Source organism: Benincasa hispida, chromosome 9 (genome assembly GCF_009727055.1).
Source record: "Benincasa hispida cultivar B227 chromosome 9, ASM972705v1, whole genome shotgun sequence".
NCBI lineage: Eukaryota > Viridiplantae > Streptophyta > Magnoliopsida > Cucurbitales > Cucurbitaceae > Benincasa > Benincasa hispida.
In genome coordinates this window covers 44,827,423-44,842,262 of record NC_052357.1, presented here as the reverse complement: position 1 = coordinate 44,842,262, position 14,840 = coordinate 44,827,423, and the positions used below count along the sequence as shown (strand labels likewise).

The following is a 14,840-nucleotide window of genomic DNA, read 5'->3' as shown; positions in this document are numbered from 1 at the left end:
CTCAAAAGTCCTTCGGTATCAAATGTGTATTCTGTAACACACACTAAGTTCCATAGCCTAGTATAACATAAGAGCTATTCATTGCCACTCATTTACACAAGAATTCATTCTCCTGTAACCTTCCTTTAGAAAGCATATATCAAAATCAGAACATAGCTTTTATAAAGGTTACACAACATACCTTGGCCTGTGCTACACACATACAAACCGGGAGACGTGCATTAAGTTATTCTTCTACAATTTGTTGCTTGAGGAAGTGTAAATACATCATTAATGTCACTGTGCTTTACTTGATCAGATATGCGTGAATATTAAAAACTTAGAGTTTACTTAGTCACTCACAGTTCGTTAGGCTCCTACTGGTTTATACGCTTCCCCTAGCTCTTCTTGGCCTGAAAAGATATCTCCTGATTAAAACTACTTAGAATTCCTAGCTTATCTCAAATAATTTATTTATTAAAAGAACTTCCATCAACACAGACAGTTCTACTGGCGAGATCCCCCTAAGCGATGCTGGCGAGATCCCCCCCAAGCTATGCTGGCGAGATCCCCACAAGCGACACTAGCGAGATCCCCACAAGCGATACTAGCGATACCCTCTAGAGCGATACCAAGCTTTTCTTGTGAAATTCTTAGCGATACTCACCTCAATTTCTAGCGAGATTTCCCCCGAGAGCAATACCCTCCTTATAAAGTCTCACTGTAATTCTCCACGTTGAATTGCTTGCTTGTTCTTCACAAGCAGTTGTCTGCTTGTGCCCAATTACCTGGTACAATTTCAAAAATTCATAACTCAAAATCCAGAGCTCTTTTTAAGAAACTTCCTTCTACAGACTTGCTTATATTTGAGTTAGTTCTTATCTTAAAATTTCAGCCCAAACTTCTTTATAGTTTGGCTTGGAACTTCCAAGTTTTACCATAAGTCCGGATTAATCTGTGGTTCTGCCTCTTTTGCAAATTCTTCTCCTTTGTTCTTCTCCTCTGCAATCGTTCTCCAACAGGATCACCTCAAAAACTAGATTCTCCCAGCTTTCAAATGGCACTGAATTTACTAGATTTCCTTTTGTCAATTGTCGAAACCATGCCTTTGAATTTTCTCCTCCCTTTTAATCTCTCTGCCGCTTCCTGAATTCAAGGAATAAATTGCCACATCATCCTCTCTTAGTGCCTCTAGCCAGATAATGATTGAGTTCCTTCATTTAAGATATTTCCTTCCCTTTCTTCAAAATCCCTATAAATAACATATTTATCTACTTTAAAAAATATATATTTAATATAGGACCCCTTTTGGCCAAAACATGCTTACCTAAGGAACCTAAGTTCGGGGTTTACAGGCGATACTTTGGGTAGGGGCATGTATGGAATAAGGTCAAGGTCGAGCATATAAACTTGGGCTAGAGCATGTTAGGATTAGCCTCGGACCAAGGCTGAGGCTGAACACATACATTATTTAAGCTTTGACACGAACTAACTATCTTCCTTAGGCCCATTTTGGGTCTAGAGTTGGCACGAACTTACCTTCTTCCCTAGGCTCATTTTGGTTCTAAGGTGCTATTTTTGGTTCAAATCTTATAGCTTCTATTCTTATATTATGTCTATTATACCCTTCAATCCAAAATTGTCTATAACAATTCTTACAAATATCGCGACTTGATCATTGAAATCTGACATAACATATTGATTAGACTAATGAGTGAAGATTTATCTAATAAAAATATTAAAAATATGTTCTTACCCACAACTTCTATACCATTATATTCTTTTTCCTTTCCTCTACTAGACCTTATTTTATCTAGCTAACTTAGACTACGTTTGGCATTGCGTTAACTGTGTCAAAAAGTCGTTTATAAAGAATCTAACCGTTTTTTACGTTTGGTAAAACAAATTTAAATTAAATATATTAAAATCACTTTTAAAAATACGTTAATTTCACATTGACTTTAAAAGCAATATCCTTCTAGCTTTTAGATTCTCCTAAAACCAGGTAGAATTTTTAATTAATATTTAATTTTCAATTTTATACTTTAAAATAAGATTTATTTTATATATTTATCTATTTTTCACCTAATCAAATATATTTTTTACTTTTCATGAATTAAATGCATCATCTTTTTTTAAAAAGTATATCATATTTATTTTTAAAATAAAGCTATTTTCCTTAATATTTAAAAATCAATCTATAACAAACAAAGTTTATCACATTAAATAATTATTTAAAATTTTAAATTACAATTTAAAAAAAAATATATTGATTTTATAAGTTTATTTTAGTTATTATATCTAAATTAAGATGTTTTTGTATTTATTTATCAAACACTCTAACTTATTTTTTCAAATTTAAGCTGAAATTTACCAAACGCTATTTTACTTCTTTTCACAATTGTTTTTTTAAAGCATAGTTACTAACAATTATTTTAAAAACTACAACAATCTCAAATAGAACCTTACTACTTTATTACTCTCTTACGTCACATTAAGTCAAATTGTTATTCCTCGATTTAATCAATGTGATATATTAATATTAAAAAAAAACAATATCAGTCATTTTTCCATCATAATTGGAAGACTGATTTCCTCAATAATAATAACAATTATTATTATTATTATTATTGGAAGATTGATTTCATTTTCAACATGTGCTTCTAAGAAACAAAAAGAAAGAAAAGATTTCAACTTGTGACAAATTTATATGATGGGTATGTGGTTCATATCAAATTCAACCCATTATGTATCGTCTGTTGGGCTTCCTTTTGTTGGGCTTTGTTGTCTTGTTCTAATTCACTGTACAACCTAGGAAATTTTTTATAGGAAATTTTGTAGATGCCCATGCACTACAGAAAATTTTAGGGTTCTTTGAACAAGTGGTCAAAATAGAATTACTTTTTCAAAAAATAACAAAAGCAGTTTCCACTTATAAAAATAGTCAGAACATTCAAACGGTTCATTAAAGTATAAAAAAAAATGACAAGTATACCCCTATTAAATCTTTACATTCTTGGTGTATTTAAAAACAAAATTAGTTGAATAAAACAAAATCCTATTATCTAACCACTTAATTCTAAAAACTACTAGAAAATTTTCCTAAAATCTATTAGGAAGTCTTCATAAACCTTCCTTGTTGATCACAGATAAAAAAAATATCTATTAAGATCTAATGTATCAAAAAATCTAACATTCAAATGAAAATATGAACAAACCCTAATGTGAATACATATCCAGAATTATAAACACATTGTATTCAAATTAACAAAAAAGCTTGTTAATGAAAAGAATACCTTCTATGCAACAACTACCATCATAAAGCACATCATTTAAAACATGAGAAATTAATAACCAGCATTTTGTGCCATAACATGACGAATACTATTCCAAACCCAAAAACTTTCCCATCTCGATTTTCTAATTACGTCATATGCATCAATTTCTTAATGACGTTCCAAAACTCATCATCTCAAAACGAAATTGACGGAAATCGTAAGCTTCACCTATGAATTTTTCCATTGCCAATACGCTCTTATCCAAAAAAAAAAAAAAAAAAACCATCCATTTACCTGAAATTTTCAAAAAACTCACTTGACATTTCCTCACTTACAATTATTTGATTATTTTTTCTTGCAATTACACTCTCAGCCAACACAATCAATACCTTATATTTGAAATCACTATTAGATGGAGCCTCACTAAGCTTCGGTTGGACTAAACCACACAATTGCCTTGTAACATCTAAAATCTTCATCAAATTGAGTATGCAAATACGTCTATATACTAAAAATTAAAATCTTAACTTGAGTAACGCAAAATATTGTTGGATTTTGACAAAATATTAGAAGTACAGTTTGTCCCATATCAGTTAAATTGAAGAATATGGATGGGCTTCAAGCCTATAACAGGAGTATGTGCCCTAGTTTCAAGTCGTCTCAATTAAAAACATTTTAAGCTTGAGTGTGCTAATTCCTGTTAAATTTCCTTTATGTATTTTCTAATTTGAGACTGAGAAAAGGGTGTGAGCAGTATAAAAGCTTTAAGAGTGTTCTTGTGATTGGGATCGGAAGAGAGAATTGTTTTGTGTGATTGTAACAATTTTCAAGTAGTGGATTTCTTTCTGGTGTCGTAATTTTTCCCCAATATAATATTCCGAATTTGTACGTAAATATATTAGGAAATTATATATTAACTTTAAAGTTCAAAATTAAAATTGAATTATTCTAAGTCTAGACAACTTTTAAAATTTAAGACAAAATAATAATAATAATAATAATAATAATAATAATAATAATAAAATAAAAATAAAAATAAATAAAATACTAGCATCTAAATAAGTGGCAAACAAAATACTAATTAAACAAATATCTAAGTAATTAAATATATAAGAAATAAAATAATAATGATATATAAAGTTTTGTTGAGTAAAATAATAATAATAATAATAATAATAATATAAAAAAATCAAATCAAGTGAGCAATAGTCGGTTAGTAGGAAAGAGACAAAATATATATGACAACTATAAATGTGTAAGTCGGCTAAAAAAAATAATAATAATAAATTAATTAAATTAAATTAAGTAAGTCGGTGAAGTGAGTCTATAAATAGGCTTGTGGGTGCTCTTTTTTTTTAATGAAAAATTTTGGAGAGCATTCTTGATTTTGGGTTAGTGCAAGTAAGTTTTCTTACTTTTAAGTTTTGTTTATTTCTTTTCACATATACTAAACATAGTTAAATGTCAAACTCAAGCACAATTTTAAAACTACCATTAATATATGAACTTAGTAATTTGAATAACTAAAATTAAACTTCTATTGCTTACTTAATAAAGTTTGGATTTTCACTATAACTACTATTATTATTAATATTATTATTGTTCATATTACTATTGTTATTAACAATGTTAATTTAATGATAATATTATTGTCAATTATCATTATTATTACTGTTGTTGTTGTTGTTATTATTTTTATTATTTCTATTATTATTATTATTATTTCTATTATTATTGTTATTATTATTATTATTCTGGTACTATTATTATTACTCTTATTATTATTACTAATACAAATATTATTATTATTATTATTATTATTATTATACCACTACTAGTACTACTAGTATTATTATACTAATACTATTATTGTCATCATCATTAGTATTAGTAATCTCATTGTTAAAGGATTAAGCGTAATTACACTAATACTCTCAAGACTTAATGATTATAATTCTCAAGATAAATAAGTTACATTCATCAAAATCTTTAAATAGTTCTAAAATTAGTTTTAATTATAAGTGCTTTACAAATTTTATAGGATCAAACCATAAGGAATAATAAGAAATAACTAGGATCACAGTCAAAATAAGTAGTTTATCTCACCCTCTCTTTAAATGTTCTATGGTAGTGTACCGTTATTATGTTGCATAATTATGTCCTTGTTATGTTGCATTACATGTTTAAAACATGTTTCTCGACAAGGGATCCCATACATTATGTTTGTTCACGATGATAAAATAAAATTAAAATTTAATTAGGTAAAGGTTATGCTTTCAGGGCTAGCAGGGCATGTATGGTTGCACCCCTCTAGACCCAATTTTATGTCAAGTTTATGCTAGGGACTAACAGGGTATGTATGGTTGCACCCCTCTAGTCCAATCTTATGTTTATACTAATAGTTGATGTTGGATGCGCTTCTGGCCCTACTGACTGCATGATCCGCTAATCATCAGATGGGTTAGTTTTCACTTAAGTCCTCATCTTCCTACCAGGGCGGAGAAATTTACGTTGGAAGCATAACCGACCACCACATGTTATTATATATTTTTGGTCCCAATCATATGTTTTCATGACATGTTGCATGTGATTGTGCATTTGGTCACTACCTTATGTGAGAACTACTTACTGGGTTTATTATATACTCATCCTATTTTACAGCTTTGTAGGTAAGGACACAGCGTAGGTGGCAGAACTGGACGTCGCTCAAAGGACCAAACATCAAACTCACTATTATGGGCATATATGCATTTTGTATCATTACGCTAATGTTTTATGGATCCTGGTGTTTTGTAAAATAAACTTTTTATACAGTTTCTACCTAATTAATAAAATTTTAGATATGTTCTTTTGAAATTTTTACCAAAATTCATCTCATGATAGAAAAGTCTAAGTATGCATGTCGTAGCGGTCGGACCATAGTATGTAAAGATCTGGTCGTTACACCCAAGTTGGGAGTTTTCCACGCAAATTTTTGTGTTTCTTGTTTTATTACTTTCTTTTAATTTCTCGGTTATTTTTTGCTTATTCCTGTGTAGAAGTGGGAGTTTTTTTCTCAACAAGTGGTATCAGAGCGTTAAGTTCGTAGTTTCTTGAATTTCTAAGTATGCTTTATGGTTGCAACATTGTTTAACCTTCCACATCATAAAAGAATTCTTGAAACGGGCTGTGATATTATAAATAGTGTGAGTTGATCACTATTTGCCACTTTTCAAGGAGAGAAGTAGATGTATGTCAAAGATTTATGAGGAAAGTTTGATGTGGAGAAATTTGATGAAAGAATCAACTTCGGCTTGTGGCAAGTGTAAGTCAAGAAATGTGTTAATGTACCAATATGGGTTACACAAGTGCAAGTTAAGCGTTGATGGTGTTCTAGTGTAGTTTCAGAGTGATTTCAGCAGAGGTTCAAATAAGATAAGATGCTGAGAATGCAGTCAGTCTGAGCGCATGAAAAAATAGAGCAAGTTCGTCAAAGGGCTCTAGATCGAATACTGATAGTGTCTTTCTCGTTAGAGGAAATGGTGACTTCCTTTGAAAAACACGGAATTCATCATCGTGGTATATCCATTTTACCATGATAAAGGATGTGATGTTAGCAGTTCCACAAGTTTGCAAGTGGGCATTGACTTGACGGTTATGCAAGGTGTGTGGTGGAAGTTATGTTAACGGTTGAAAGACTTTCAAGTGAGTCAAGTAGATGTAAGTTTTACCTTAAATATTAGCAAGGTTTATCGACATGTAACAAAAAAGAAAAATCTTGGGAGGTGCTATTCCAAGTGGTCTACTTTTCATAGTGGAGTAGGTTATAGTTCTTTTATTGAGAATTATGATTGTCGGTGAAGACAATGGATGTTACAGAAGCTATGGATTCTTCAAATATCTTGCTAAGGTGGAATTTGTTGGGTTTTGGCAGAATATTAGAAGTGTAGTTTGTCCCACATCAGTTAAATTGAAGAATGGAGATGAGCATATGCCTATAGTTTCAAGTTGTCTCAGCTAGAAACATTTTAAGCTTGAGTACGTTAACTCTAGTTAAATTCTCTTTATGTATTGTCTAGTTTGAGAGTGGGAAAAGGGTGCGATTAGTATAAAAGTTTTGAGAGAGTGCTCTTGTAATTGGAATCAGGAAAAAGAATTGTTCTATGTGATAGAAACAATTTTTCACGTTGTGGATTTATTTTTGGTGGGTCGTAGTTTTTCTTCAAGTTGGAAGTTTTCCATCTAAATTCTTGTGTTACCCGTTTTATTACTTTCTTTTAGTTTCTCAGTTATCTTCTACTTATTCATGCGGTAGAAGTGAGAGATTTTTACCCAAAAAATATTTTGTGACGACGGAACGGCGAGGTTCCGTAGCGGAAGTGGGGATCGTTCCAAATTTAATTTTTTACACATAATTGAAATTTACAGATGCATTAACATAGTTTTACAGCATGCTAAGAAGAAGGAGAAATAGAATTAGACTTAGGAGAAGAATGTACCCTTGAAGAACAATTTTTCAAGTTAATCCCTAGATCGTAATTCTTCACGAACGCGTCGAACAAGTCACGAGCTCTCCTTGAACAACAGCAAACAACAATAAGTAATCTCGAACCAAACAGGACACTACCACTTGGTGATCTTGGTATTCTCAGTGTGAGAATCCAGGAGTGGTGGGCTCTGGCTAATTTTGGTTAGAGGGAAAGTTTGGAGTTAGAGGAGGAAGACAATTGAGAAAGGAATAACGTTGTCGTGTAGACGACCAAGTCTATCACATAGACTATACTACTTGATTGTTTAGTCTCTGAAGAATCGTATAGAAAACTCGATCGCAAATCATGTCTCCTGTTCACTTGTTCTCGAAATAATAAAATCAAATTTCATTTACCAATTTGCCATAAAACTAAATAATTACCCACTAAAGGTGGTTATAGAGAAAAATGGTTAATTATCAAATAATTAATAATTATAAATAAATATGATAACTAACTTATTATATTATATTTATAACTTATAGTATTAATATTGCATCATATATAATATATAAACCATAGTTCTTTTTCTCTATTTTATGGCATTTAATATAAATCATATTTATACTAAATTTAATAACTATGAATCTTATTCATAGAAAATATATTTGAATCATATTCAAATATTTATTCCTCCAAATAAACAATAATGTATCAAATAATTATATCAATTATATCATATATAATTTAATTAATTTAACTATATCTTATATAAGTAAATTTCTTCTTATTAATTTGAACATTTTAAATTAACCCAAAAACTGATTTTCAACTTAAATCCATTGAGCTACCAAGAGGACCTTATGGACCTGTAGCTTGAAGCTCAAACGGTACGTGAATAACTTATTAAACTCTTTAATCACATTATCCACCATCCATTAACTGTCAGACACTCTACTAAAGACTGACAGCTGCACTCTTTGCACTACAGATATATTTCTGTGTCCATTGAATATAACCAATCAACAGTACGATGACCCTTCATAAATCACTCGTAAGTATAATTGGGCCAAATTACCGTTTTTTCCCATGTAGTTACATCTAACTTCTTAAGTACCACCGATCCCTCTAATGAACAATAAGTCATAGCCTAACTATGACCAAATCTCTCCTGGGCTAAAAGAAGGTGTGGCGCCACATTGTTCAAGCTCTAAAATCAGTTCTTAAGGGAGCAATTTATCTAGTTACCCAGACGTTAAGGAAGGAGTGAATTCTGTCTTGTGTAGCTGTGTTCCCAACTCCCCAATCAGATGAATCCTCAAAATGGTAGGTTTATTGAGTTAACGATTTGGCCACTCTCACCCATTCAAATCAAAGGATCGCGTTCATAGGCAAGACTTCACAACTCACTCAGGATTCAGGTCATGTCACCTATAGTCATTCTAATAAAATGTAAATCTCTACTATTAACAGTGTTATATAATGAGACTAATCATTTTGTAATAGTTTTACAAGTGAAGAAGTTAGAACCGGAGGATATTCCTGTGGTGCAAGAGTTTGTTGATGTATTTTCTAGGGAGTTATCAAGATTACCACTTGATAGAGTGATGGAATTTACGGTAGACTTGATCCTAGAAACAATGACTATTTCTCAGGCACCCTACAAAATGGCACCAGCTGAGTTGAAGGAGTTGAAAACTCAGTTGCAGGAACTAGTTGATAAGGGCTATATCAGGCCCAATGTATCACCTTTAGAAGCAACGATTCTATTTGTGAAGAAGAAGATGGCACGCTCAGGTTGTGCATTGACTACAGGCAGTTGAACAAGGTAACTATATTGAATAAATATTTGTTGCCTCGTATTGGTGATTTGTTTGATCAGTTGAAAGGAGAACCATTGTTCTCCAAAATCGATTTGAGATCAGGTTATCATCATTTAAAGGTCAGAGAGTCAGATGTCTTTAAGACAGCCTTCAGGATCATGTATGGGCAATATGAGTTTCTGGTTATGCCATTTAACTTAACTAATGTCCCAATGGTGTTTATGGATTTGATGAATAGGATATTTCATCCATATTTAGACCAGTTCGTAATTGTCTTTATAGATGATATCCTGATTTACTCAGATAGTAGGGAAAAACATGCAGAGCATCTGAGGATATTATTGCAGACACTACGTGAAAAGAAGTTATATGCCAAGTTTAGTAAGTGCGGATTTTGGCTCAACCAAATAGTATTCTTGGGGCATGTGGTGTCAGCAGTAGGAGTTAGTGTTGATCCTCAGAAGATAGAAATCATAGTTAAATGGGAACGACCCACCTCAGTAACAGAGATACATAGTTTCCTTGGTTTGGCAGGTTACTATAGGAGGTTTATAGAAAGCTTTTAAAAAATAGTTTTTCCATTAACCAATCTAACTAGAAAAGATGCAACGTTTGAATGGACGAATAGTTGTGAACAGTGTTTTCAGGAGCCAAAGTAAAGATTGGTGTCTGCACTAATCCTAACCCTTCTAGTTCTAGGGAAGGAGTTCGTGTGATGCATCCAGACAAGGATTAGGATGTGTGTTGATGCATGATGGAAAATTAGTAGCTTATGCATCCAGACAGCTGAAGAAGAATGAGGGTAACTACCCTACACATGATTTAGAGCTAGCAATTGTGGTATTAACATTGAAGATTTGGAGACATTACCTGTATGGTGAGAAATGTCATATCTTTACAGATCATAAGAGTTTGAAATACATCTTCGAGCAGAAAGAGTTGAATTTGAGACAGAGAAGATGGATAAAGTTAATTAAAGATTATGGTTGCACCATTGATTACTAACAAGGTAAAGAAAATATGGTAACCGATGCATTGAGCAGGAAATCGAGTTACCCCATAAATGTACTGAGTTGTCTAAGAGGAAGGTTATTGCTGGAATTCAGGAGCGTTAATGCAACATTGACAATAGGCCACTTGGGTGAGCTATTAGAACATTTTCAAGTAAGGCCTACCTTGGTAGATGATAATATCAGAGCTTAATCAAAAGACTCTAGTCTCAAGAAGTTAGTTGAAGAGGTAAGTAAACAGCAGAGAACAAATTATGTGTTAAGACAGAATGGAGCCTTAACGAGGGAACACAATTTATGTGTTCATAATGACGAGGCATTGAAGAATGCAGTTTTAGAGGAGGCTCATAGTTCGACATAAGCTATGCACACATGTAGTACCAAGATGTATAAAACTTTGAAGAAATCTTACTGGTGGCCTGAAATGAAGAAAGATATAGCAGGTTATGTAGATAGATACTTGATCTGTCAGTAGGTTAAACCAGAACGTTGGAGGTCTGCAAGTTTGCTGAACCCACTTCCAGTACCTGAATAGAAATGGGAACATGTCACTATGGATTTTCTTTTTAGTCTACCCAAGACATCTGATGGTTATGATGGTATTTGGGTGATTGTAGATAGAATGACTAAGACGACAAAGTTCTTGCCAGTCAGAGCCACTTCTACCCTCGATCAGCTGGTCAAGACATATGTTGACAGAGTTGTAAGGCAGCTTGGGGCTCCGGTATCGATTGTGATAGATAGAGATCTGGGGTTCACCTCGAAGTTCTAGTCCAATTTACAAAAGGAACTTGGTACTAAGATAAATTTTTAGTACTATATTTCATCCACAGATAAATGGACAGACATAATAGACGATTCAAACATTAGAAGATATGTTAAGGGCTTGTGTAGTGCAATTTAAAGGCAATTGGGATACACATTTGTTATTAGTGGAGTTTTCCTACAATAATAGCCACCATTCTAGTATCGGAATGCCTCCATACGAAGATTTATATGGAAAACCTTGTAGCACTCTCGTTTATTAGAATAAAGTAGGAGAAAGAAAATCAGTAAGGCCAAAATTAATACAAATAAATTTAGACAGTGTTAAGCTAATAAGAGAAAATCTGAAGATGGTCTGAGACAGACAGAAGATCTATGCAGATAAGAGAAGAAGAGAATTAAAGTTTGAGACCGAAGATCGAGTGGTTCTATGGCTATGTTCGTGAAAAGGGATACTCAGGTTGGTAGAAAAGGGAAGTTGAGCCCAAGGTACATAGGACCTTATGAAATAATTGAATAGATCAAGCTAGCAGCTTACAGATTAGCCTGACCTACTGAGTTATCCAAGATACATGATGTTTTCCATGTATCTATGTTGAGGAAGTATATTCTAGACCCTACTCATATTCTTCAAAATCATCTAGTACAGTTGAAGGAAAATTATTATACGAAGAGGAACCAGTTCAGATTCTAGACAAAAAGGAATAGGTGTTGAGAAACAAGATTATACCATTGGTTAAATTCTTGTAGAGGAACCATGTGATAGAGGAAGTCACATGTGAAGTTGAGGAGCAAATGAGAAGTAAGTATCCACACTTGTTTACGTGATGACACTTAAAGTAAATTTCAAGGACGAAATTTCTCTAAGAGGAAAGTATATTGTGAACCTATTTTACTAATTAATTGTGTTTAAGTTTCTATGAATATGAGTTAATGGTGTTTATGCAATTAAATGTTATTTAAAGTATGTTATGATTGTCTATGATGTTTAAAAGAGGAAAATTTTCTAAGTGTTAGGAAGGTGTGCTCTTGGGTGAGATAAGAAAACTAATACTTAGATGGAAATTAGAGGACTAGATGCAATGAAGTCATGTGTTACTATGCGGTTAAGGGTCCAAGGGAGGAAAATGAGTTAAGTTCAACAAAAGGCATGTGTCGAAGGTCATTTTGGGGGGTTTAGAAAAGGACAAGATGGATGGAATGTGAGCAGCTAAGTTTGCCTAGGTGAGCGCATGCTAGGCATTAAGTGATGCTAAGAAGATTAGTAGGCTTGGTCCAAGGGCTATGCAATGGCTAGAAGCAAAGGCATATGTAGAGGTTAATGAAGGCGTTGATGAGTGGCAGGCCTAAGCATGAGCACCTAAGACAAGCAAGTTTGGGCTAGTGATGCGATGACCGTGGGAGTGCAGCATTGTTTGGGTATGCATTGGCTAAAAAGAAGACTTGCATGAATGCAAGCCTATGCATTGGAAAAAGGCTTCAGCACCCAACTTAATCACCCAATTAGTGGACTAAGTGGCTTGATTAAAGGCTATAAGTGAGCTTAGTGCTCCAGTTGTTATCTTAAGGATGCTATCTGATCATGCAACCTTTAATATAAAAGAAAGTTAGAAATGAGGAGCTTGGTTCGGGCATTCTACTCGTGTTAAAGAAGAAGGGTTACTGCCAACTTGAAGCTTGAACCGTCAAGAAGTTAATCCAGGGCTGCCGGAGGAAAATTCTTATGGAATTGAACTGAAAGTTGAAGAATTCCTCAAGTGCTCGAGATTCTTAGATTACTCGCACAGGTTATAAATATTGACGAATTCCAAGCTCCTGGAGAGGAATTGGCGACTAGAATTTTAAAGTAAGTTAGTTAAGATGTTTAGGAATAAGTTCCTAGAAGAAAGTTTCATGAGATGAAATTTGGAATTTAAGTTATTCAAGTTGGAAAATAAATATGGAATTTTTGGTTGGATGAACAAGCAGGCAGCTCTCACCAAGCATAAGCAAGCAACTAACTGGCTACGGCTAAGTGTGGGTCGAAGTGTGCACGCAAAGTGAACGAGAGGCTTTGTGCAATGGAAAAGGCAAGCTGAGGGTTGCGACCACGAATGCCCATTGCAAAGGCGAGGTAGGTGCATCCTAACACCATTGAGCACCTATGTGTGAATTACTACCCACCTAACTAATCGCAAGGTAAAATCTAGTTAAGGATGGTAATGCGTTGAGTACCTATGTACTGGGGACGCGTTGAGTAAAAAGGAATATGATGATGCGTTGAACTAGATTTGGACTTAGTATATGTTAAAGTTGAATACTGAAGTTAAGCTCAAGAGGGAGCTTAAGGCATTAACCAAAGGCTCTTATTATTTTTACAACTAAACGCATATAAAGGAGGCTTACAACCCTTTGAGGAAGTAACTCAAAGACAGTGAGTCATTAGTTTTCAAATGTTTACTAAGTATTTTATTAATGAAATTACAACACATGGTTAGTTCTAACTTGATTTTCTTAACACATGGTTTAAGTATTGGAAATTGATGCTGAATGCATGATCTATAGCTTAACGATAGATTTTATATATTTAACTTCCATGTGTTCCAGTTAAGCTTTATGCCATGTTTTAGCATGTTACTAAGTTTTCCTATAGCATGTTGAGTATGCTATTTTATGATAAAGATTCATGTAAAGGTAAAATTTTTTATGTTTTGTATGAAAAACCTACTCCTGGACATTGGTACCGAAGGTATGGTAAGGTACCCAGTTACTTGGAGATCTTTTCTACCGAAGGTATGGTAAGGTAGGTAGGATTCTAGTCAGTTCTACGTGCACGTAAGATCTATGTTATCGACGTTAATGAGATCGAGCAAAAGAACTCTCTCTCAATTAAGGTTATTAAGGATTGAGCAAACCGCGTGCTTAGGCAAAGAAGTAGAGGCGCTTTGCAGGAAATGATGATGACTTTCATTTCAGGGTTTCTATATGCCATGTTTTCACTTTTCCATCTTTAATCTTAAACCCTGTAAATCGAATTGTGAATGTTTTATGAAAAGCATGTTTATGTTATTCTTGTATGAAAGCATGTTTCTTAAAATAGTAACTCACTGGGCATTTTAAGCTCATTCTTTTAATTGTTTTCTCTTCCCAAGTAGTAGCCAACGTCCCGAAGCCTAGAAGATCTGTCAATCAATCACTACTGAGGATCTTCCAAGTATTTTGAAGTTTAGGTGGTCCATTTTGCTATGTTTAGACCCTGGTTTTATCTGTACAGTCATCAGAGAAAGGTAGAACTTGTGTCAAGCTATTGTTGTATTAAGCTTAAGTTTCCAGAATATATTAATGTACGTTGGTTTGGTAATTGTTCAGTAGTATATACATATATGTGTAGTGAAAATGATTATGAGATTATGGTAGGATGTTGATATTATAAACTGTTAATTAGGTTTAACAAGTGCTAAAGAGATGGGTTCACAGGAACAAGTTGGACCATAATTATCATAAGAGGGTCGACGACTGTTGCCTTCACATCCCTTCTCGGATTTAGAGGATAATCTG

The 14,840-nt window shown here is 33.4% G+C and overlaps 1 protein-coding gene across 1 annotated transcript in view; it reads left to right on the top strand.

Moving 5' to 3' along the window:
• The window catches only part of LOC120084748 (probable serine/threonine-protein kinase pXi), a 28,980-nt gene extending 18,716 nt beyond the window's left edge, over positions 1 to 10,264 (top strand). Inside the window, exons 3-5 of the mRNA XM_039040570.1 lie at positions 9,212 to 9,492; positions 9,588 to 10,062; positions 10,176 to 10,264. Coding sequence (XP_038896498.1) covers positions 9,212 to 9,492; positions 9,588 to 10,062; positions 10,176 to 10,264 — 845 coding nt within the window. The remainder of the gene's footprint in view (positions 1 to 9,211; positions 9,493 to 9,587; positions 10,063 to 10,175) is intronic.
• The last annotated feature ends 4,576 nt before the right edge of the window (positions 10,265 to 14,840 follow it).